General features: G+C 37.5%; 1 protein-coding gene and 1 long non-coding RNA gene across 2 annotated transcripts in view; one reads left to right on the plus strand and one right to left on the minus strand.

Moving 5' to 3' along the window:
- Positions 1 to 25,679, plus strand: part of LOC115837276 — a 101,349-nt gene that overhangs the window by 14,754 nt on the left and 60,916 nt on the right. The gene's annotated exons all lie outside the window — the stretch shown is intronic.
- Positions 15,948 to 19,444, minus strand: SPINK7 (serine peptidase inhibitor, Kazal type 7 (putative)). The gene is made up of 4 exons (XM_003266609.2): positions 19,323 to 19,444; positions 18,471 to 18,496; positions 17,640 to 17,764; positions 15,948 to 16,226 (listed from the first exon to the last, which is right to left on the minus strand). The coding sequence occupies exons 1-4, from the start codon at positions 19,381 to 19,383 to the stop codon at positions 16,181 to 16,183; spliced, it is 258 nt and encodes an 85-aa protein (XP_003266657.1). The 5' UTR covers positions 19,384 to 19,444; the 3' UTR covers positions 15,948 to 16,180.

A 25,679-nucleotide genomic window follows, 5' to 3' on the forward strand; every position in this document is an offset into this window, starting at 1 on the left:
CTAAGTAGTACAACTCCAGAAAGAGGTCAGAAATGTCTGTGAGCCATGGGGATTCTTTTCTTGTGAAAGACAGCTAATTGCACATGCCATTTTAATAGCTAGTCCCCAAACCCAGGCTGATGGATGAAGAATGAGATGGTAACTTTGCTTTGAACTACAATTATGTACATAATTAGTGGCATTTTTCATTTCATACAATAACTTGCAATAGACAAGCCACCAATCTTTTGGCCATGGTTTAATAAGTTTTAATTGTTCCTTAATTAAACCATGAGTCATTTGAATTCTTTAATAAAGGCTACAAAAGTGCTGATTTTGGAATGTGCTAGTTTTCAGATAGAGTGACTCTATGAGAAAACTCTGGAAGAAGCTCTTGCAGGTTTTGTGGGTAGAATTGGAGGACACTTTATACTACTAATGGAAGTATTAGTATCTAAGGCTGAAATTCACATTTATTTCCCTTCAAAAGTAAAGAGATAGCTGGAACTTATTCTGGTATGATCTGGGGACAAGATCATCATACTATCTCTGCGAGCTGAAACTTTGGGAATCTTGCACACCTGAACTAATTGCCAGCTACACCACTCTCTATGTGACCTTGTGCAAGCTATTTATCCGCTATAAGCCTTGGCTTTTTTAATCTTCATTTGATCATCTCATAAATATTAATGAGCATTTACTCTGTCTTAGAGACTGTAAATTATCTTGAATATGCCACAGTCCATGAAAAACTGTGACTGCTCTCATGTAGTTTGAGAGAGACTGTCTTCTTTTTTTTTTGGAGATAGAGTCTTGCTTTATCAGCTAGGCTGGAGTGCAGTGGCATGATCTCAGCTCACTGCAACCTCTGCCTTCTGTGTTCAAGGGATTTTCCTGACTCAGCCTCCCAAGGAGCTGGGATTACAGGAGCATGCCACCACACCTGGCTAATTTTTGCGTTTTTAATAGAGACCAGATTTCACCACATTGGCCAGGCTGGTCTTGAACTCCTGACCTCAAGTGATCTGCCTGCCTTGGCCTCCCAAAGTGCTGCAATTACAGGCGTGAGCCTTGGTGCCCAACCGAAAGACTCTTCCTGATCAAACTTATTTAAGGTCCTCTGGACCCTTTTCTTGACTAGGCCTTAGTATTGGCCCTCGTTTTGTCTTCTGGCCTCCCCAGCTCCCAGTTTAGTAAAGAACTTACTAAATTTAGTTTTAGTAAAGAATCCTACTAAATCATAATCATCCCCCCCACTCTTGATATCTGATCACCCTTGATATCTGATAAAGTTCCTTATCCTCCACCTCTGACATATAATTGCTTAGCCTGCCTTTAGCAAGAATCCTATTAGGTCCTTTTATCAAGAATCCCCCCCTACCCTTAATGTCTTCTATTAAGTAGTTTTCTATCCACTGACCCCCTCATTCTTCTTCTTGGCTATAAATCCCCACTTGTCCCTGTTGTGTCCAGAGTTGAGCCCAATCTCTCTTTCCTATTATAATAATTCTATTATATTAGAATTAAAGGAATCACCCTGCAAAGGTGATGATAATAGCAATAACAGTAAGCATACTTACTGAGCACATATTATGCCTCAGGTACTATTGTAACTGCTGTAAGTATATTAACTCATTTAAATTTCAAAACAAGTTAATGAGACAAGTATTATTACAATCAAGAATTTAAAAATGAATGAAGTGAGGTACAGAGGAGTAAGTTTTTCAAGGTCATAAAAGTAAGTAGTAGTCAGGAAAGAGGTGGGACTAGACTCCTGAGGCAGAGCCTGGACACTGGAACAAATTGGGAACTAGCCAAAACAGGTCCGGAGCATAAGGACTTCTCCATAAGACATGCCTCACAGTATGCCATGTCAGTTTACCATTGCCATGGCAACACCCAGACATTACTGCCCCTTTCCGTGGCAATGACCTGACAACCCTTTAGTTACCACCTTCATCCTAGGAATTTCTGCATAAGCTGTCCCTGAATTTGCGTATAATTAAAAGTGGGTAAAATATGAGTGCAGAACTGCCTCTGAGCTGCTACTCTGGGCACACTGGCTATGGGCTAGCCCCGTTTAACTCAGCAAGGAACAGTAGCTGTGCTGCTGCTGTATACTGCCACTTCAGTAAAAGATGCTGTATAACACCATCAGCTTGCCCTTGAATTCTTTCCTGTACGAAACCAAGAACCCTCCCTGGCTAAGCCGCAATTTTGGGTCTTGCCTGTCCTGCATCAGTAGAGTTGGAAAATGCTGTGTAAAAACATGACGTATTAAACAGATAAAAGAAGTGTGCTGTTAGATGAAGTGGGAATGTGGGAATGTGGCAGCCTGGTTTCCTTGTACCCCTCTTTCCACAATGACCCCTGGATCATGCTCATGGAGTCCTCTTGGCTACTTGGAGTAATGAGAAGATCACTAATCCAGATGAGAAGTTCCCAAATTTCAGAATCCCGACTGTGATAAAGTTTTTGTCATTATGAGGCAAAATATGAAAAATTTTTAAATGCTACCAACTCATTATTTGGGAACCTTATTTAAGACTCATCTTTAAATTAAAAAAAAAAATTACTGTATAAGTTTCCCAGGTGAGGTAAAGATGATCTCTAATGTCCCATTTCTGACTTGAAGTGGGTATAATTCCTTGACACTGAGAGAAGATGACCTTTACTCTCTGACTTGTCAGGGAGCATCTCAGAGAGCAAGTAGAAAAATCCAATTTAGTGTGAGTTATTTAGCAGCCTCATTGTCAGTCCCACTTTTCCCTCTATGGTGAGTGCAGCTCTTCACTTTAGTGGAACTTTAGAATAGTCCATGGTATTTTCTGAGGAGAGTACAATAAAATTACAGATACTGAAAAAGAGGGAGAAAGCCTGTTTAACACTGATATTTTGTTCTTGAGAAATATTTCAAAAAGCCTGGTGAACTTGAGTTCCCATTATGTACTACTGCTTTTGCACCACTTTTCCAATTATAGTCTTCCAAATGTCCCCCACTTTATCTGTCGTGAATGCTCGTCTAGCACAGATCCTAGAAAAACCTATTGGTATTGCTATTTACTTCCATTTTACAGAAGGTAAATGAGTCTCAGGTTAAATCACATTTCCAAGGTTTCAGATTAAACAACTTAATTTGTAATAAGTTTGTGTTGGGAATGGGGTAAGTGAACACAGCCTCACGGTTTACTTGAGAATTTACTGAACAACTCAGCCTGTGTGACAAATCCCCTCAGATTCTCTTTGGCATTTAACATTCTGAAGTAACTGCTGTGCTTTGAGGTTGCTGTTTTGGAGGTTGACCTCCTTCATAGAAACAGATTTATCACATTACTAGTACCTACTTTACATGACAGTCAGGAAGAACACATTTTTAATTTTATAACTTTTTCTTTTGAATTTACTATTGCAAGAATAGACCAAAGAACTTCATATGTACTCTTTACCCTAAGGTCACATTCAAATTTTGCCATCTGTGCCATTTGCCATCAATGCCTTTATAGAAAACTGACCCCAAAGAGCAAGATGTGCTATTGTTATAATGGTCATAGTCCTCAAATTGAGCTACAGATTCAACATAATCCCTATCAAAATCTCAGTTGCCTATCTGAGAAAGAAACTCACATTTTCCAATATTAAAATTTACTACAAAGCTATAGTAATCAAAACAGTATAATAGAGACTATAATAGATAGTCCCAAAATAAATTATTTTATGGTGAATTGATTTTTTGAAATATAGTTTTATTTTTAATTGACAAATAATAATTGTATACATTTATGGAGTACAATGTGATGTTTTGATGGATGTATACATTGTGGAATGATCAAATCTGGTTAACTAATGTATCAATCACTTCAAATACTTATCTTTTTTTTGGAGAACATTTAAAATCCACTTTTTTAGCGATGTTGAAATATAGAATGTGTTATTATTAGCTGTACTCATTATGCTGTGCAATAGATCACCAAAACAAATTCCTCTTTTCTAATTGAAACTTTGCACCCTTTGGCCAGTGTCTTCTCCTTCCCTCTCCACTTCCCAACTCATAGCTTCTGGTAGCCACCATTCTACTCTCTCCTACTATGAGTTTGACTCTTTTAGATTCCACATATAAGTGAGATCACGTAGTATTTATTTGTCTTTCTGTGCTTGGTTTATTGCACCTAGCATAATATCTTCTAGTTTCATCCATGCTGTCACAAATGACAGAATATCCATCTTTTAAGGCTGAATAATATTCCATTGTGTATATCACATTTTAAAAATTCATTCCTCTAGAGGGTGGAGCCAAGATAGCCAAATAGGAACAGCTCCAGTCTACAGCTCCCAGCATGAGTGACACAGAAGACAGGTGATTTCTGCATTTCCAACTGAGGTAGCAGGTTCATCTCACTGGGGAGTGCCGGACAGTGGGTGCAGGACAGTGGGTGGAGTGCACCGTGGGTGAGCTGAAGCAGGGCGAGGCATCGCCTCACCTGGGAAGTGCAAGGGGTCAGGGAATTCCCTTTCCGAGTCAAAGAAAGGGGTGACAGACAGCACCTGGAAAATCGGGTCACTCCCACCCTAATACTGCGCTTTTCCATCGGGCTTAACAAACGGCACACCAGGAGATTATATCCCGCACCTGGCTCAGAGGGTCCTATGCCCATGGAGAAACTCTACAAGCTAGAGGAGAGTGGGGGCCAATATTCAACATTCTTAAAGAAAAGAATTTTCAACCCAGAATTTCATATCCAGCCAAACTAAGCTTCATAAGTGAAGGAGAAATAAAATACTTTACAGACAAGCAAATGCTGAGAGATTTTGTCACCACCAGGCCTGCCCTAAAAGAGCTCCTGAAGGAAGCACTAAACATGGAAAGGAAAAACCGGTACCAGCCACTGCAAAAACATGCCAAATTGTAAAGACCATCAAGGCTAGGAAGAAACTGCATCAACTAACGAGCAAAATAACCAGCTAACATCATAATGACAGGATCAAATTCACACATAACAATACTAACCCTAAATGTAAATGGGCCAAATGCTCCATTTAAAAGGCACAGACTGGCAAATTGGATAGAGTCAAGACCCATCAGTATGCTGTATTCAGGAAACCCATCTCACATGCAGAGACACACATAGGCTCAAAATAAAGGGATGGAGGAAGATCTACCAAGCAAATGGAAAACAAAAAAAGGCAGGGGTTGCAATCCTAGTCTCGGGTAAAACAGACTTTAAACCAACAAAGATCAAAAGAGACAAAGAAGGCCATTACATAGTGGTAAAGGGATCAATTCAACAAGAAGAACTAACTATCCTAAATATATATGCACCCAATACACGAGCACCCAGATTCATAAAGCAAGTCCTGAGTGACCTACAAAGAGCCTTAGACTCCAACATAAAAATAATGGGAGACTTTAACACCCCACTGTCAACGTTAGACAGATCAACGAGTCAGAAAGTTAAAATGAAGATATCCAGGAATTGAACTCAGCTCTGCAGCAAGCGGACCTAATAGACATCTACAGAACTGTCCACCCCGAATAAACAGAATATACATTCTTTTTAGCACCACAGCACACCTATTCCAAAATTGACCACATAGTTGGAAGTAAAGCACTCCTCAGCAAATGTAAAAGAACAGAAATTAAACTGTCTCTCAGACCACAGTGCAATCAAACTAGAACTCAAGATTAAGAAACTCACTCAAAAGCACACAACTACATGGAAACTGAACAACCTGCTCCTGAATGACTACTGGGTACATAACGACGTGAAGGCAGAAATGAAGTTGTTCTTTGAAACCAATGAGAACAAAGACACAACATACCAGAATCTCTGGGACACATTCAAAGCAGTGTGTAGAGGGAAATTTATAGCACTAAATGCCCGCAAGAGAAGCAGGAAAGATCTAAAATTGACACCCTAACATCACAATTAAAGGAACTAGAGAAGCAAGAGCAAACACATTCAAAAGCTAGCAGAAGGCAAGAAATAACTAAGATCAGAGCAGAACTGAAGGAGATAGAGACACAAAAAACCCTTCAAAAAATTAATGAATCCAGGAGCTGGTTTTTTGAAAAGATCAACAAAATTGATAGACAGCTAGCAAGACTAATAAAGAAGAAAAGAGAGAAGAATCAAATAGACACAATAAAAAATGACAAAGAGGATATCACCACCAATCCCACAGAAATACAAACTACCATCAGAGAATACTATAAACACCTGTATACAAATAAACTAGAAAATCTAGAAGAAATGGATAAATTCCTCAACACATACACTCTCCCAAGACTAAACCAGGAAGAAGTTGAATCTCTGAATAGACCAATAACAGGCTCTGAAATTGAGGCAATAATTAATAGCTTACCAACCAAAAAAAGTCCAGGACCAGATGGATTCACAGCCGAATTCTACCAGAGGTACAAGGAGGAGCTGGTACCATTCCTTCTGAAACTATTCCAATCAATAGAAAAAGAGGAAATCCTCCCTAACTCATTTTTATGAGGCCAGCATCATCCTGACACCAAAGTCTGGCAGAGACACAACAAAAAAAGAGAATTTTAGACCAATATCCTTGATGAACATTGATGCAAAAATCCTCAATAAAATACTGGCAAACCAAATCCAGCAACACATCAAAAAGCTTATCCACCATGATCAAGTGGGCTTCATCCCTGGGATGCAAGGCTGGTTCAACATACGAAAGTCAATAAACTTAATCCAGCATATAAACAGAACCAAAGACAAAAACCACATGATTATCTCATTAGATGCAGAAAAGGCCTTTGACAAAATTCAACAACTCTTCATGCTAAAAACTCTCAATAAATTAGGTAATGATGGGACATATCTCAAAATAATAAGAGCTATCTATGACAAACCCACAGCCAATATCATACTGAATGGAGAAAAACTGGAAGTATTCCCTTTGAAAACTGGCACAAGACAGGGATGCCCTCTCTCACCACTCCTATTTAATATAGTGTTGGAGGTTCTGGCCAGGGCAATCAGGCAGGAGAAGGAAATAAAGGGTATTCAATTAGGAAAAGAGGAAGTCAAATTGTCCCTGTTTGCAGATGACATGATTGTATATCTAGAAAACCCCATTGTCTCAGCCCAAAATCTCCTTAAGCTTATAGGCAACTTCAGCAAAGTCTCAGGATACAAAATCAATGTGCAAAAATCACAAGCATTCTTATTCACCAATAACAGACAAACAGAGAGCCAAATCATGAGTGAACTCCCATTCACAATTGCTTCAAAGGGAATAAAATACCTAGGAATCCAACTTACAAGGGATGTGAAGGACCTCTTCAAGGAGAACTACAAACCACTGCTCAATGAAATAAAAGAGGATACAAACAAATGGAAGAACATTCCATGCTCATGGGTAGGAAGAATCAATATTGTGAAAATGGCCATACTGCCCAAGGTAATTTATAGATTCATTGCCATCCCCATCAAGCTACCAATGACTTTCTTCACAGAATTGGAAAAAACTACTTTAAAGTTCATATGGAACCGAAAAAGAGCCTGCATTGCCAAGACAATCCTAAGCCAAAAGAACAAAGCTGGAGGCATCATGCTACCTGACTTCAAACTATACTACAAGGCTACAGTAACCAAAACAGCATGGTACTGGTACCAAAACAGAGATATAGACCAATGGAACAGAACAGAGCCCTCAGAAATAATGCGAGGTATCTACAACTATCTGATCTTTGACAAACCTGACAAAAACAAGGAATGGGGAAAGGATTCCCTATTTAATAAATGGTGCTGGGAAAACTGGCTAGCCATATGTAGAAAGCTGAAACTAGATCCCTTCCTTACACCTTATACAAACATTAATTCAAGATGGATTAAAGACTTACATCTTTAGGTTAGACCTAAAACCATAAAAACCCTAGAAGAAAACCTAGGCAATACCATTCAGGACATAGGCATGGGCAAGGACTTCATGTCTAAAACACAAAAAGCAATGGCAACAAAAGCCAAAATTGACAAATGGGATGGAATTAAGCTAAAGAGCTTCTGCACAGCAAAAGAAACTACCATCAGAGTGAACAGGAAACCTACAAAATGGGAGAAAATTTTTTCAACCTACTCATCTGACAAAGGGCTAATATCCAGAATCTACAGTGAACTCAAACAAATTTACAAGAAAAAAACAAACAACTGCATCAAAAAGTGGGCGAAAGATATGAAAAGACATTTCTCAAAAGAAGACATTTATGCAGCCAAAAAACACGTGAAAAAATGATCATCACTGGCCATCAGAGAAATGCAAATCAAAACCACAATGACATACCATCTCACACCAGTTAGAATGGCGATCATTAAAAAGTCAGGAAACAACAGGTGCTGGAGAGGATATGGAGAAATAGGAACACTTTTACACTGTTGGTGGGACTGTAAACTAGTTCAACCATTGTGGAAGTCAGTGTGGCCATTCCTCAGGGATCTAGAACAAGAAATACCGTTTGACCCAGCCATGCCATTACTGGGTATATACCCAAAGGACTATAAATCATGGTGTTATAAAGACACGTGCACACGTATGTTTATTACGGCACTATTCACAATAGCAAAGACTTGGAACCAACCCAAATGTCCAACAACGATAGACTGGATTAAGAAAATGTGGCACATATACACCATGGAATACTATGCAGCTATAAAAAAGGATGAGTTCATGTCCTTTGTAGGGACATGGATGAAGCTGGAAACCCTCATTCTCAGCAAACTATCGCAGGGACAAAAAACCAAACACCACATGTTCTCACTCATAGGTGGGAATTGAACAATGAGAACACATGCACACAGGAAGGGGAACATCACACACCAGGGACTGTTGTGGGTTGTGGGGAGAGGGGAGGGATAGCATTAGGAGATACACCTAATGCTAAATGACGAGTTAATGGGTGCAGCACACCAACATGGCACATGTATACATATGTAACAAACCTGCATGTTGTGCACATGTACCCCAAAACTTAAAGTATAATAATAATAATAATAATAATAATAATAATAATTCATTCCTCTGTTGATGGGCACTTTGGTTATTTCCATATCTTGGCTATTGTGAATAATGCTGCAATGAACATGGAAATGCAGACATCTCATTGACTACTGGTTTCAGTTTGTTTGGATGTATACCCAGAAGTGGGATTGCTGGATTACATGGTAATTCAATTTTTAGTTTTTGAGAAACTTTTATATCATTTTCCAAAATGACTGTACTAATTTGCAATCCCACCAACAGTGTACATATTCCTTTTTCTCACGTTCTCACCAACACTTGTTATCTTTCATCTTTTTGATGCTAGCCAATCTAACAGGTGCAAAGTGATATACTATTGTGGTTTCAATTCACATTTCTCTAGTAATTAGAGATGTTGAGCATTTTTTCATATATCTGTTGACCATTTGTATGTCTTCATTCAAGTAATGTTTATTAAGGTCCTTTGCCCAATTTTAATAGTTTTTTTTGTCACTGAATTGTTTGAGTTCCTTGTATATTTTGGATATATGGCGAATTGATTTTTGGCAAGGGTGCCAAGACAATTCTTTGGAGAATAATCTTTTCGAAAATTCAGGATGGGACAACTGGATATCCACATGCAAAATAACGTAAGATACCACATATAAAAAGTAACTGAAAATGGATCAGAGAGTTACATGTAAAATCTAAAAACGAAAGAACTTTTAGAAAAAGCCCAAAGTGTAAATCTTAGTAACCTTTGACTAGGCAATGATTTCTTAGATATGACACTAAAAATACAAAAACAAAAGATATAATAGGTAAATTGGACATTATGAAAATTGAAAGATTTTGTGCCTCAAACGACAGCTCACAGAATGAGAGAAAATATTTGCAAATCATGTATGTGATGAGACACTGGTATCTAGAATATATATAAAAAATTACAGTTCAATAATAAAAAGGCAATCTGATTAAAAATGAGCAAAGGATTTGAATGGACATTTCTCCAAAGAAATGCAAAACGTCAATAAGCACATGAAAAGACCACTAACACCATTAGTTATTAGGGACATGAAAATCAACATCAGTTATCGCTCCCCATCCATTAGGATGGTTAAGATAAAAAAGGTGACGTGTTGGTGAATAGGTAGAGAAATTGGAACCATTATACATCGCTGGTATAAATGTAAATGAAAATGTAAAATGGCAAAGCTGCTTTGAAAAATAGTTTGGTAGCTCCTCAAAAAGTTAAACATAGAGTTACTAGCAATTCCACTCTTAGGTATTTATTCAAGATTATTGAAAACATGTCCACACAAAACTTGTACATGAATGTACATAGCAGCTTTATTTATAAAACCCCAAATTGGAAACAACCCAACTATCCATCAATTTACGAATGATTGAATGTCATATATCCATGCAATGGAATATATTTCAGCTGTATAAAGGAATGAAGTACTGATACATGCCACAACATGGATTAACCTTGAAAACTTAATGCTAAGTAAAAGAAGCCAGACACAAAAAGCACATATTGCATGATTTTATTTATATATAATGTCAAGAATAGCAAGTCCACAGACAGAAATTAGATTAGTGATTCCCTGGGGTTGGGAGAATAGTAGGGGGTAGTTAGGCGTGACTGCTAAAGGAATAGTTTCTTTTTGGTGTGATGAAATGTCCTGGAATTAGGTAGTGGTGATGATTGCACAATTTTGTTAACAGACCAGAAACTACTGAAATTTATATTTTAAAAACATGAATTTTGACTCTCTCTCTCTCTCTGTCTCTCTCTCTCAGGGTACAAAAAGCCATGAATTTAATGCTTTGTGAATTATTTCTCATTAATAATAATAATAATAAGACCCATTCAGGATCATGCATTGTCATGTTCTTCAGTCTTCTTTAAGGCATAACATTGAAACAGTGCTTTCTTGGTTTTGGAAGTTATAGACCAGTGATTTTGTAGAATGTTTCTGAATTTGAGTTTTTCTGATATCTCATAATGATTATATTCAGGTTGTGCATTTTTGTCAGAGAAATCCAAACGTTATTCTGTGTTTTGCATATTGTATCTTTTCAGCCAGTATATATCATGTTGATTTGCCTATCATTAATGATGTCAACTTTGATCACTTGAGTAAGGGCAGTGTCTGAATGATTTCTCTACTATAAAGTTACTCTTTTCTTTCATAATTAATAAACATTTTATGATGAGATGCTTTGAGATTCTGTAAATATCTCATTTTATGTTGCAAACCCATACTATTGAGTTCAATAGGCCATGTTTTAATGGGACAAACTATGTAAATGAATGTGTATAATCTTTGTATGTTCCAAGTTATACATTCTCCTTTTCACTTTCTAATATCAATTTCTAACAAATAGAAATGTTTCCATTTTTCAAGCAAGGGGAAAAAACTTGAAAAATTACTGATTGTATTTCTTTAATATGCCATGCATGTTGCAAAGAAAGTGATTTATGTTTTTAGGCCTTAGTAAATATTGGAGAAGGATGGGCATTCAGATCATAATTGTTTCTTTAGATTTTTATAGGACATTATAGTTTACAAAGCATGTTTGCATGCATTGTCTTATCTGACTCCCACAATATACATGTCTAATTAGGGGTGATTATTCTCTTTATTTTATAAGTAAGGAAAGAAATACTTTAGATACACATTAAATTACTTTCTCAGGGCTATGTATCTTGTAAATGTTCAGGCTGGGTTAAGCCCACGAGTCTCCTGGGTTCACTGAGTTCTCCTGAGCTGCTTGGTGGAGTTTTATAATGAAAACAATGATGAGAAGGATTCATAAAGACCATAAAGATGCAAATGCTGATGATCACACAGAGAGACAAATCTCATTGAAATCACTTCTTCTCCAATACCTAAACTTCAAAAGGTAAAATTTTAAAAACAAATTTACCTCACATTCATATGACGGCAAGTTAGCAACTTCCCATGTGAGAATGATTTATTCTTCCTAAGAATAAAGAAGGAAAGAAAGTTAATAAAGTTAATATATATGTCATTGTAAGAAATACTTATAAATTCCATTGACATTAAACAGTTTATAATGAAAAACCAGTCTTTTATCATCAGCATCACACTTCAGTGGGAACTCATTTGAACCATTTCTGTTTTTAGATTATTGCCATCATAATTCTTAATAATATATGTCTATTGCCTTATGAGCTAAAATTAATTATTTGTTGACTCCCATCTATGGAGGAAAAAAGTATTAATTTCTATTTCCTTTTCATTCATCCCAATTTTTGATAGGCATATCATGACTTTTTAAAATTCTGCTTGTTAACTTTGTAACCTAAAGTAATGTACTTTAGTCACTATTTCTATGTTATCATCTTTAGACAGTATCTCATAACCCAATAAGTACTTCATCTGTCTCCATATACTTCCCTCAATCAGCATTTTTGTCTAGCGATTTTTCACCTCTATTTTTACTTTTATATTTCATACATTAAAAATATGCATGTTCTGTTCTGTATTCCATAATTGTATCTTCTATATTTTGCTTATAGGTGGGTTTTAAAATTTGAACAGCAATAACTATTTTTAAATTCATTTATAAATATTAAAAGGATTCTGGGAATGTATCCATTGTAGACCAAATCTAGACTTCAATTTCAGAAAGACTGGGGATACTTTTAAGGTCATGAGTTTTGATAAATGCTGGAAGAAAAAGGTCAGCATTATCAACAGTCTAGTGTCCGCTTTGGATGTCATATAGATTGCAGAACTAAGCCTGCCCTGGTCTCCTGTGAAGCTAGATGTTTCCTTAGCTTTCTTATGTAAGTCTGCAGAACAAACATTATTTAGACCCTGCGCCTGTAGACCCGTCTGCCACTTAGAGCCCTACAACTGGGCTATGAAAGTGTTTTGTAAACTATAAAGTGCTTTATAGATATACGTACTGGGTCATATCATAGTAGAAGGAATTTGATTTCCAGGGATCATAAGATATAGTGGATAAAACTCTGGAAATAGTATTTGGCCCCTGGATTGATTGGGAGTAAGCAGACCTGGGTTCTTGTCTTGGTCTTCCACATAAGCAATGAAGCATTTTCAGCTTTTGGAGCTCAGTGTTTCCATCCATAAAATGAGGCTGTTGACTGGCTCTCTTCCATTCCTGACAGTGAGGAATTATTAAAGTAAAGATGTATATTTTGTGCATATTCTATATCATGGTTCCATTGATATCTTTACCTGATCTTCATGTACAGTTGGCAGGGATTGACATAAGTCTTTCTATGTGTACCACACACAGGGGTAAAGATGAGCTCCCAGTGTCACAGTATACCTGTGTCATGATCAATGTATCTATTACAGAGTATACCTGTGTCATATCAATATATCTATTACAATTTACCTGCAAGCTTTCATGTACACAGGCTGTAGACTATAGTGATTAAACATATGGGGTATAAAGTTAAATCATCAAGGCAAAAATGCTAACTAACTTTGTGGTTTTCTATAAATTCCTTCTTGCCAAATCTCAGTGGATAACAGGAAATTTCTCAGTATAATTGAGAGAAATAAATGAAATAAACATAAAACATATTTCACAAGTTCTAGTGTAAAACAAGTGTTAGTTGTCATTATCTTAGATTATTTGAAAGTTAGACAAAAAAATTGCTAGGGCTTTTGAGTAGTATAAGGTCATTGTGAGGAAATACTCAATATAAAATATCTTTATTTTTACTCATACAAATTGATTACTGCAAACTATTTCCTGCAATTATTTATTCATTGGGAAACAATTAATGCTTTTCTTTGTGGGTAAGTAAGGACTTGGGGAGATCTCAGCTTCGTTGATTCTTTCTCAAAACTGATTTTTGCTTGTACAGGTCATATGTTAGACATAATATAAAGATATTTTAGTTATAACTTATTTTCCCTAGATTTTAAGTCGATGATACCATACTGATGTTGAAAATCAGGGTGGCATAATGAAAAGAGGATTGGACTTGGACTTGGAATTAGAATATATGGCGTTTAATCCTAGGTCCCCACCTATGCTTTCTAGCTTAATTTCCCTCGTTTGTTAAAAAAAAAAAAAAAAAAATTGCACCAGTCCATCCTATCACAGAGAATAAAATTAAGACATTCTCATTAAAATGTTTTAAAATGATAAAATTCTGTTTGAAAACAAGTTTAAAAATTTAAATGAATGCAATAGCTTTAAAACAACTTTTACAAAACTTGATAAATCATATACAGACTCAAACTAATGTTTGGTCTCACTAAGAATATCTAAAAAAGAAGAAAACAGTGAAAAAAATAAGGATCAAAATTTGCTCTTTAAAATTATTTGCAGACAAGAAGTTTTTAAAATTCGTAGTCAATGTAAGAACTATTTTCCATTTTCCATCAGACAATTTTGTGATGTGATCTAGCACTTACCATTTTTTCCCCTAAGTATGGTCCTAGACTTTATGGATGACAGAGAGGGAGTGCTCATTAATAACCAGATGCCTACTAGAGGCAAACCAAAATACCAGAATGAGGACAAGCAGGATGTGACCAACAACTTGGAGAAGACTGTTTCTTTGCTGTGGATACTGTGTTGAGTGAATGTTCTGGCTAAATTCTCATCCAAATAGACCTATTTGCATGGATCTGCACAGAGGCTGCTGGGAGAGGGTGAGTTGTTGTGAGCCAATTAGTAAGAGAAGTAGAGGTTGGGTTCCATTCTCATTTGCCAGGAAGGACTCTGGTGAATAACCACAGTTCTGCCATGCTGGGCTCAAATGAAATTTCACCTTCTCTAAGAGATATTTCCTGTTAATCTCATGCAGTAGTGATGTTGCTTTCAGCCGGGACCCTCTTGTATTGAGCTGGGTCAGACATTTATCTCTGAATTTTCTAATTCTGAATGTATACCAATTTAAAAAAATTAGATTGTTTAGGGCTTTCTTCAGTTCTATTGAATGATAATTTGTAGGGTGGAGTCCTGGCATCTTTATTTTAGTTCATTCCTCATTATTCTTATGCAGCAAGCCTGGTATTTGCAAACACGTCAGATTTTATTCTAATGATGTTTCTATATTATAAACATGATCCTTGGTGTATTCAGCTGCATTAATAGAAGGGAAGGTTTAGTGGAGAGGTGGTAGTTTTAATTTCTCTGTATCTATCGGACAAAAAAAACTTTGGTGATTAGTCTATTTTTGGACAACATACCGACATATTTTAAGATGGACAATGCCTAATTGTAACAGATCCAAGGAGTATGGTCCAGGATAGAAATGTTATAAGGGAAATAACACTTGAGAAAAAAGGGTTGAATTAACCAGAGATTTTTATCCTGGAGAAAATAAATTTCAATGGAGACAGAATATTCATTTTTAAATAATGAAAAGTCTGTTAATTGGCAAAAAGGGTGAACTTCTTTGTTATGTAGTCTCACTGGCACTGATGGTTGATAGCCTCATGAATATAGTCTTCAATTTTAGACAAGTAGAACATCTCAACAGTCAGATCTCTACAACAATGGACATGCTTCCTGTTGAAGCAGTGGCTTTCCCATCAGTACTCTAGAAGAGTTGGCCTATGAGAAATTGTGGTATGTTTCTGGAAAGGAATAGGAAGAAAAACTTCCCTTCTAGAAATGACTTCTTGGAACAAGAGAGGTTCTCTTTTAAGGATCTTTTAAAAAAAGAGACCAATGTAAAGCAACAGTATGGTACATAGACTTGTCTGTAGTGGATAAAGACTCCAGGAGAAGGTGTGGTGTTCACTGGCATTTGTGTGTGTGTATGTCTATGTATCGTGTGTGTGTGTGTGTGTGTGTGTGTGTGTGTGTGGTATGCATGTGTTTCTTGGAAGCTGATTGGGATTCTTTGTATAAATTTTTTCCTAAACAACAAGACTTATGTGTTTCTCAATTTTCTTTTATAATTGTGTTATTTTATACCCTGATCTAAGAAACAAACACAAACAGAAGCAAATATAAACTTTCTGGGAGATTTTTTTTTATTGACGTGTTAAAAAAAAAAGCTGGTCTGTCAGTGAGGCATGCGTTTGTGGGGGTAGCATAGAAACTTTCTCCATTCAATCAATATTACTCTGAATCTGGCTCTGTCCCCCACCCAGAACATCAGTAAAACTGAAAGAAACTCAGTCAGAGCCTTGGATGATGAAGATGATGATGAGAATATCATTCCTTTCTCTCTATGTCCATGGAGAATTTAGCAATTTCCATCGTGAAGAAACTGAACTCTTCCATTACTTTTCCTAAGGGAAGACACAGTTCACAAGATTCATTAGCACAAGAGGAAATTTTATGTAATGTTAGAGCTGAAAGGAACTATAGAGATTATGAGGCAGCACCTCATTTTACAGATAAGGAAACTGAGTCTCAGAAAATGAATGACCTTGCCAAAGCACATTCTGACAGAGGAAGAAGCAGAATTTCCCCAGTCCAGTGATAATTCCACCCCTCTGCTGCCTCCTCTGATTCCAGAGCCCCGCTGACCACCCAGTGTCTTAAAACAACAAAGAAAGAGTACTCTGACAAAATTGAGAGGGCCTGTCTCTCAGCTTTTCCTGGTCAGCAAGTCCTTTGACGAAGCTGGATCCTGCATTAGTGAGGAGGACTTTCATCATGTTTCCCTCCAGTGTCCCTTGAAAACAGCTAGTTTCCTGGCCAAGGGCTAGTTTCCCAGTCTGCCTATGTTACAGAATTTTCCCTTTTGTGAAATAAAACCTCCCAAATAGGAATAAATACATAGACATGTCCTTTTGGGCTCAGGGCTTGTTGTTCTCACTTGTTAAGATAATCACAAAGATGAAAACGCAAGATCTAAGTGTCCAAAATCCAGTGGCCTAAAAGAGTTAACAATGATCACAGCGGACTCGGTATGAGGCAGTTAAGTGCAATTTGCATGTCTTGTACCAAAGAAGTGACATCTGCCTAGCTACATTTCTGCAAAAACATTTTGTGGGCCAAACAAAATACCTAAACAAAACATGTCCGTGGTATTCTGGTCCAAATACTGACAGCTTGCATCCCTTATTTTAGATAAAAGAAAAGCAATCATTTTTGTAGCCTTATTCCCCCTTAAAGCTACAGATACTTGGAGCCTCTAAGAATTTGAAGATAAAGAACCTCTAGGGACACTTTGGCTAAGAATCAAGCTGCAGTGAGAATGTTAAGTATCTTAGAATCTAAGTCAGGTAGTGTAGTAGTTTTCAATTATTTTTTGGGGGGTGGGGATTCAGGGCCCTTTCTTCAAACATGATATTGTATGGCACTCCACTACTTAAAATAGTCAAAGCTGAACTTTATGTTGTAAACTACCCCAAATGATCCCTTTAACCCTAGTGGCGACTCCTGACTTGCCTCTATAGAACCTCTGTGCTCTGGGGACAGCAGTTTGAGAATTCACAGTCTTACTGGATTCTCACAATTGACAGACAGGAACTGAAGGTTCTGTGATGGGATGGGACTAGTCCAAGCTGGCAGAGCAGGTGACTCTACCCTGTCTGATTGTGCAACAGTCAGTTTTCTATCCCCACCTGCTGTTCTGGGTGGGAATAATTATAAATTACAGCTTATAGAGATTTAAGCTGGATCCTGGAAAGTAGAAGCGTTTGTAGTAGAGAGCACTGGCTCCAGATCTCATTTTCTTCTTATGAGGTACTCACAAGCTCTCGGTACACAAGTGACATTCATTCCCATAGGTGATGTAGTCAGAACCACAGACTGGCAGGTATGTGATGGGGCAGGGGATGGCCACCACTGGATACTTCTTGTAAATGCTGCAGTCCACCTGTGTCATACATAAGCAAATGTCCCGTTTTTCTCCCAGACCCCAAGCTAGGCCACTATTAGATATACTACAAGGGCTGGAAGTCCCAGCTCAGATATTCAGATGTTGCTTGGCCACTTCTTTAAGCACTAGTGTTATCACTATGACAAATACTAGCACTACTGGTGTTCTGTTTTTTTTTCTACTACACTCAGTTAACAATTGCTGGGCATTTCTGGGCTAGGCGTTAAACTTAAATCTTACATGAATTTTCTTGTTTAATCTTCAGAACAACTAGATTAAATTCTACTATTACCTCTCTTTACAAATGTGGAAATTAAAGCTTAGAAATAGAGATAACCTGTTGAAGATAAATGCTGGTAAGTAGTAGAGTTAGGATTTGAATCCAGAGCCTGTGCAATTTATCAGGGTACTTTTGCTCTGCCTTTTACATGTTATGCCTTTTATGAAAACATCACCAACCTCTCAGCTGGAAGGCAGTTCTCCCTTCTTTAACTCTGGAATATTTAAAAAACATTTTTAAAATATGGTTGTTTATATGTATGTCATATTTCTTCAGTTGCCTTCTGGAGAACAGATACCATTTCTCCATGTGTGTTTGCCTCCCTCTCGAATCCCCCTAAACATACTGAATTTATCCTACATATATGTTGACTAAATTACAGTCAATAGTTATCGACATTAAAATGTTATTCAACATACTTACTTTTTTTGGAGACAGACTAGCAGCTTCTGAAAACGAGATACAGATGAAAATGTTAAAAATAAAGCAAACTTTAAATCTCATTAATTAATATAAGTTTCATCCTATATAATTACTCTACATTTCCTTTAGCAATGAGATTCAGCACACTCTCCATCCTTATGCAAAATCCTAGTTGTTTGCTGAGGAAGTTGAATGGCCAATGGGTTAGATTAACCCTTGGTTTAGGCAAGAGAATTATCAAAATTTCCTCAATATATTGATCAAGGGATGTTTTCTGAACCTCATAGTGTTTTTGATAATGGCCAAAATCAGGTAGCAATAAGAAGAATTAAAATCATCACTCCTAAGAGCCTGAAGGATCATCTCTGATATCCTTTCCTTCCCTATTGACATAAAGAAATGCAGTGGAATGTCTTTATGGGGTTGGAAACACTTTAATTTTTCACAGTATAAAAGTCTAATTTGTTGACCCTTGGCTTTTTGAGACTTGTGTTTTATTTTAATCCCTCCAAACTGATTTGGGAAGACATCCAAGTTTTTCTGTATCTTTGCACTAAGAAATCGTATATCTAATAACACTGACAACTTCCAGTGTCCATATGAACATAGAAATGGGAGACTTACAGAGAAATTAGATCATTTTTTGTTCTATGGATGCAAATAAGAATCCTTGAAAGTGAAGACATTGGACTCAAGTCTCACAAACTCCAGATGGAACATAAGATCCTATTACAAACCAGTACACTTTAAATTCTTACAACCAGATGTTTCTGAGATGCTCACATCCCAGGAGGGATTATTTGTGAAAACAATCTTAATGGCTATATAGGGCACTGTCTGACCTTAACTTACCTGAGCTGCTACAGAAATAGACCACTGTACAGAGCAGAAGGAGACCCTCAGTGATCTTCATGCTGGAAATGGCTGTGGGGCAGAAGCTGCTCTGAGATTGTCACTACAGCTGCATCGACCATATCCCGGGAAAGGGGTCATGTTTATATATATGCAAGGCTTGGTTTCTCCACCTTTCCTGTGAGGTCATCCAGAGGATCTCAAAGCACGGTGCCACACCCTGGGCTGTGTTACAGTCCTTGTTACTGAATTGCCACTTCTTATCTGACCAATGATTTGATTATTTGAGGTAAGAAGTATTTTCTATCTTCCCCAAAGGTGGGACTGTTAAGAATTCTAAACTTCATGAACTAGAAGAGACTAAGTATGAGCTTCTTGACTTAGTTATGAAATAAGTGAATATCTCAAACCTCCTTTATTTTACAAAACTGGAATCTATTAAACCCAGATTATACTGATTACACCTACGTTTATATCTTGGCACCTGGGGAAATATTGTTTATTTTTGAGGCAATGAACCAATGAAGCAAACTGGGACCTAATGGAAGGAACACTGACATTAGCATTTATGAGGTATGGAGAAAAGCACTAACATAATACTTCTGAAATTTTCTACCTGTATAATCTTGGATAAGTCGTGATATGCTGTGAGCCTTTATCAGTCCAAAAGGCTTGGTTATGTTGTGGTAACATGTAACCACAAGATTTCTGTGAATTAAAACAAAACTTTGTTTCTTACTCAAGTTACACGTGTATGGTAGTCAGCTGATCATGCTACATTGCCTCCACTGTGGATGCCAAGTGGGCAGAGTCATCACTATTTGGAATACTGTAGTCAAGGCGAAGTGAAGTTGAGTTAGTTCTCAAGGAGTTCTCATTTTAGTAATTAAAACTTCCAGCCCAGAGCAATACTGCTGTCACTTCCCCTCATGGTCGTGTGGCCATCACATGCTTTGTTATGTATGGAGTGAGTGCAATCAATCTGATATGGTTTAGCTGTGTCTCCACCCAAATCCCATCTTGAATTGTAGCTCCCATAATTCCCATATGTTGTGGGAGGGACCTGGTGGGAGATAATTGAATCATGGAGGCAATTTCCCTCATACTGTTCTCATGGAAGTGAGTAAGTCTCACGAGATCTGATGGTTTTATAAGGGGTTTCCCCTTGCACTTGGCTCTCATTCTCTCTTGCCTGCTGCCACGTAAGACATGCCATTCACTTTCTGCCATGATTGGGAGGCCTCTTCAGCCATGTGGAACTGTGAGCCCATTAAACCTCTTTTTCTTTATAAATGACCCAGTCTTGGGTATGTCTTAATCAGCAGCTTGCAAACAGATTAATACACAGTCTTACCTTGTCCTGACCTGTTCCCTGACCTGAAGGTCAGATGAAGACCTAGAATAGTTGGCAAATAGCAGAGACCATCCCAGAGACTGAGTTTCATCCCAGTCCAATAGGGCCTGTTGTTAGCCACAATAGAGTTCACATAATTGGAATCATATACATAAAAGTCTGCTCTAAAGCATAGTGCATTTAATACTATTATTGTGATTGTTATTATTATTGACAAACCAAGAGTTAATGCTATGAGTTGCTGACATTAGATTGTAAACTGTATTGTCCATGCACAACTGTCCAAATAGCTGCAGTTTTCCTATTGAGTTTAAGGACGTATGTATGAAGACCTGGGGGAAGGCAGTAGACTGTTCCACTAGTTTACTGCTTGGAAGGTTTATTTTAGTACATTCTAAAACTAGCATCTACAAGACATATTAAGTGACTAATAAATGATATTGCATAATCTCCTAATATTTTACTCCTATATCTGTTTGGGAGGCAATGTAATCTAGTAGTTAAGAGCATGGGCATTGAGTAGATCTCATTTAGAATCTTTCTTCTAAAAAATGTTGACTGTGTGTCTTTTAGTATTTAGGTTAACATCTGATACTTTAGTGTCTTCATCCTTATGACAGAAATAATATTTACCTCATAGGTTGTTTTGAGTGTTAAATTCGATTTTACAGACACACACTCTCTCACACACACACATTATACAGTCAACTCTTGAACAACATGGGGTGCTGACACCACCACGGTTGAAAAATTAACATACAATTTTTGATTTCTCAATAATTTAACTATTAATAGCCTACTGTTGACCTTATTAATAACATAAACAGTTAATGAACACATGTTTTGTATGTTACATGTATTATATACTGTATTCCTACAACAAAGTAAGCTAGAAAAAAGAAAATGTTATTAAGAAAATTGTAAGGAAGAGAAAATATATTTACATTAATTAAGTGGAAATGGATCATCATAAAAGTTTTCATCTTTGTTGTCCTCATCTTGAGTAGACTAAGGAGAAGAAGAAAGAGGAAAAGTTGATTTTACTGCCTCAGGAGTGGCAGAGGTAGAAGAAAATCTATGTATAAGTGAACCTGTGCGGTTCAAACCAATTTTATTCAAGGGTCAACTGTGCATATAATCTCTTATGGTTGCGTGTCTGTGAGGTGTCTTTGTGGTATGTTTGTGTGGTTTGTGTGTATTTGGGTATCAGGGCGCCAAGCTCATAATTAGATCTTGATATATGGTAGCTAATAATATGGAATGTGCCCTTCATAACAACTCATTAAGGAAGGAATTTTTGTTACTCTAGTTTTGCCAGTGAGTAAGTTAAGACTCAGAGGATTTAAGTAATCTTCCAAGGATCATGATACAATTAATGGAGGAAACTGCTGAGTTCAGTCAAGGAAAAGAAGTAAAGTGAAGGTTCCAATAAGGAGAGGTAATTGTAGGTTTCATTGTTTGCTGTGAATGTTTGAAAAGAATGAATCCTAAGAAAAAGCCATTATATTTCAAGATGAGGTATCTTTATTGCAGTTTGAAAATGCACTTTTATCAAAGAGGAGTGGGAATAGGGTCAAAGGGTGGTCAAAATGGTGGTAAAAGATAGGATCACAGATTTTTTTTTTAAATGTTTGATAGTCAAAGGAGGAATGGAAGAAGCTGAGGCTACAGAAAGATATAGGATAGACTGAGCGTGTCTTAAAACCAAAGAGAAGAAGAAATTTTAGATACATGGTAGAGAGTGGCTAATTAGAGGCATGTAGAAAGATAGAAAATAAGGTTAAGAGCACAGATGAAAAACCATTTTCTCTGAAACATGAGAGAGAGAAGAGTGGATAAATGTAGAAACAGGCATATTTTGAAGGGTAAGGAAGGAGACATGGGGGAAGCCTACTGTAAGGTAGGCTCTAGTTGTTCAGTGCTGGTTTGCTTTTTTGCACTGGGATAACTGGGTTCGTTTGGGAGTTGAGAAAGATGATAGAAGACTTGGTAGCATGTCAGATAGTCAGCAATGGATCTAAAGATTAATGGCCACTGGAAAAGTTAGAACTAGATTTTAGAAGGCCCAATTAGTACTATTCTTCGTATTTCTCCCAAAGTTTGTGCGACACAGAGTGAGAAATGGGGAACAGTGATTTTATAGATAGGGAATGGATACATCAGAGGCTTGAGGATACCATAAAGACTGCATTAGGAGGTGGCAAAGCTTGAAAGAGAGTTAAATGTTCCAGAAGTTTCTGATGGGCTACACAAGGTACAGGCATTTAAGTGTTTAGAGATCAAGGTTTAGGCAAAATGTGGCAGGTATAGAAAATAAGAACAATTGTTTACTGAGACAGGGCTAGGAATCAAGTTGTCGGATACTATTTCTCGGGGTGGGGCTGAGATAATGATCCTCAGGGTGTATCCAGTGGGTGGAGATAAATATCTCTCGATTGAAAAGGATGAGGAAAGGTGAGGTCAAGGGATCAGGAGAGGGGTTGGTTTGGGTTTTGGAAGCCGTTTACATAGAGAGGAAATTTTCCAGCCGGGTACTGAGGCACAAATTATGGAGGAGGCTTTTGAAATGAAAGTCAAAGCCTGTGAAGATAAAAGCAGTCCATTTCAGGATAGTTTTTTCATTTATCCTTATAGTTCTCCAAGGAGAAAATCTTGAGGCCTTGTAAGAGAGAATAACTATGGTCCTGGTTTCATCATGAAGAAGGAAATTAGCTCTTTTCCCATTTAGAAAAAAAAAGTGCAGCTTGCTGCCAGCATTCATTTAATTTTACATAAACATGCTCTTTGAGGCTGAAGTAAATCTAATTTTCAATGTGAAAATAAAATACAAAAACTGTTCTTGGAGTTATTTCTAAACAGAACTTATCTCTAATCCTAATGTAACAGAAATGTAAATGATGATCAGTATTTAGTAGTTTTTTTTAATTTGGTAAATTTCAAAGCACAGAACAACACAAAGCAGAACATCATATTATAAACAAAAATATTCCGTTTCTCTCCACATCTTGCTGTGCTTGTCATTGTGTGAGCAGCAAACTTGCAGTGACCAGTTGGATTCCACCCCCCTGATGTTGGTGGTATGCTCTTGGGGAAATGTCTTCCAGACAGGCAAAGAAGAGTGACATCATCAGAGTATGGACGGCCTCAAAGACATTGCAGCTATGGTCTGTGATGTTTTTCCAGCATTCTTTCAATCAATGTCAGTCTGAAGTTTACATGGCTAATTGTGTGCTCAGGATTGTCCTTCTTGAACAGGATGTAGGAGTCTAGCACTGTAATTTTTAGAAGGTAGTGAAAGAATTTCTTATACCAAACATTTGATCTCAGTTGGTTAAGAAGTGAGCATCTGATCAGCCAAATCCACTGCTCCCATATTCTTGTTGTAATCCACAATGGCACGTGGCTCCTTAGTTTTCTTTCCATTTCTGCTGTCTACTTCAATCACAGTATCAGGGTTGATATGGTTTGGCTCTGTGTCCCCACCCAAATTTCATCTCGAATTGTAATTCCCATGTGTCGGAGGAGGGGCCTGGTAGGAGGTGATTGGATTGTGGGGGCAGATTTCCCCTTGCTGTTCTCATGTTAGTGAGTGAGTTCCCATGAGATCTGATGGTTTAAAAGTGTATGGCACTTCCCCCCTCCCCCTCTCTCTGGCCACCATTAGAAGAAGGTACTTGCTTCCCCTTTGCCTTCCACCATGATTGTAAGTTTTCTGAGGCCTCCCAGTCATGCTTCCTGTTAAGCCTGCATAACTGTGCATCAATTAAACCTCTTTTCTTCATAAATTACCCAGTATCAAGAGTTCTTTATAGCATTGTGAGAATGGACTAAGACAATTGTGGAATGTTGACAGCATTGTCACCTCCTTCTTCTTGGGGTAAATGCTGCAGCCACAAGTGCTACTGGCGAGTATTCTCAGGGCAAATGGGAAAAGGTTTTGAAGAAAAGCACAAAAAATTAATATAAAAAATTGAGAGTATTGGGGATTTATTCCCTTATAGATTTGGGGTGTCACAAGGAAGAGTGGGATAACTCATTAGAAGGTTAGAGAAGGGTGAGGGAATTAAATTGGAGCAAGGCCTGTATGAAGAGTTTTTGGGTTAGTTAGCTGGAGGGAAATAGGGAAGCCAGCACTGTAGCTGTGCAGGAATCCAGGTATAGAATAGTGGCTCTAAGGATGGACTGTTATAATAAGAAAATTAACCATATATTCAGCACTTATGAAGTGCTAGAACTGCACTACACCTGCTGTGTGCATTATCTCATTTCATACTTAAAACAATCTTAGGAAATAGGAATGGGTATTCTCCCTGCTATTTAGCTGCAATAATGGGAACTTAAGAGATATGACAAGTTTAAGGTAAAGAGCTTAAAGATTCTTTTTAATCACTCTGGTGTATTACCTTTAAATCTAAACCTAAAAGGTAGATTTGTAGACTCATCGGACACTGAAATAATAGTGTAACTGGCAGAATCAGAGTAGTCAGGAAGAACAGCTAAGTTTTGAGTGAGCAGCAGAGGGAGCTGAACACTGGGGCAGAGTGTGTGTCATTTTCATCTGTGAGGATCATCTGGAAAGAGGGTTCACTCCAGTGGAGAGAGGGGAGGACTGAGAGCCAGGGGCCAAGGGTTCCTATCCTGTCCCCCATCCCCATCTATCTATCTAGGGAGCAACACTGTGACAATCCCTTCTCCAATGTGAGCTCTCTACTTCCTCTAAATCTAGTGAGATTAGCCTAGATTGGTAGTTCACATTTTCGAGTTAAAAAGCCATCCATGGTACACTAATTTATACAATAAATAAGGCTGAGGAGTGAGGCTAGGTGGGAAGGAGAGGGTGGAACTTTATTAATTGATTCTGGTTTTCCCTCCTCATTGCTTCACCAGCACCTCTCACCCACCCCCACCAGGGTGCCTTTCTTCTTGGCATCCAGCAAACAAACCACCAAACACTCTCAAGGGGTCTTTTGACAGTTTAAAAATCACTGGCTTAGATTTGTCTT

Source organism: Nomascus leucogenys, chromosome 2 (genome assembly GCF_006542625.1).
Source record: "Nomascus leucogenys isolate Asia chromosome 2, Asia_NLE_v1, whole genome shotgun sequence".
Lineage (NCBI taxonomy): Eukaryota > Metazoa > Chordata > Mammalia > Primates > Hylobatidae > Nomascus > Nomascus leucogenys.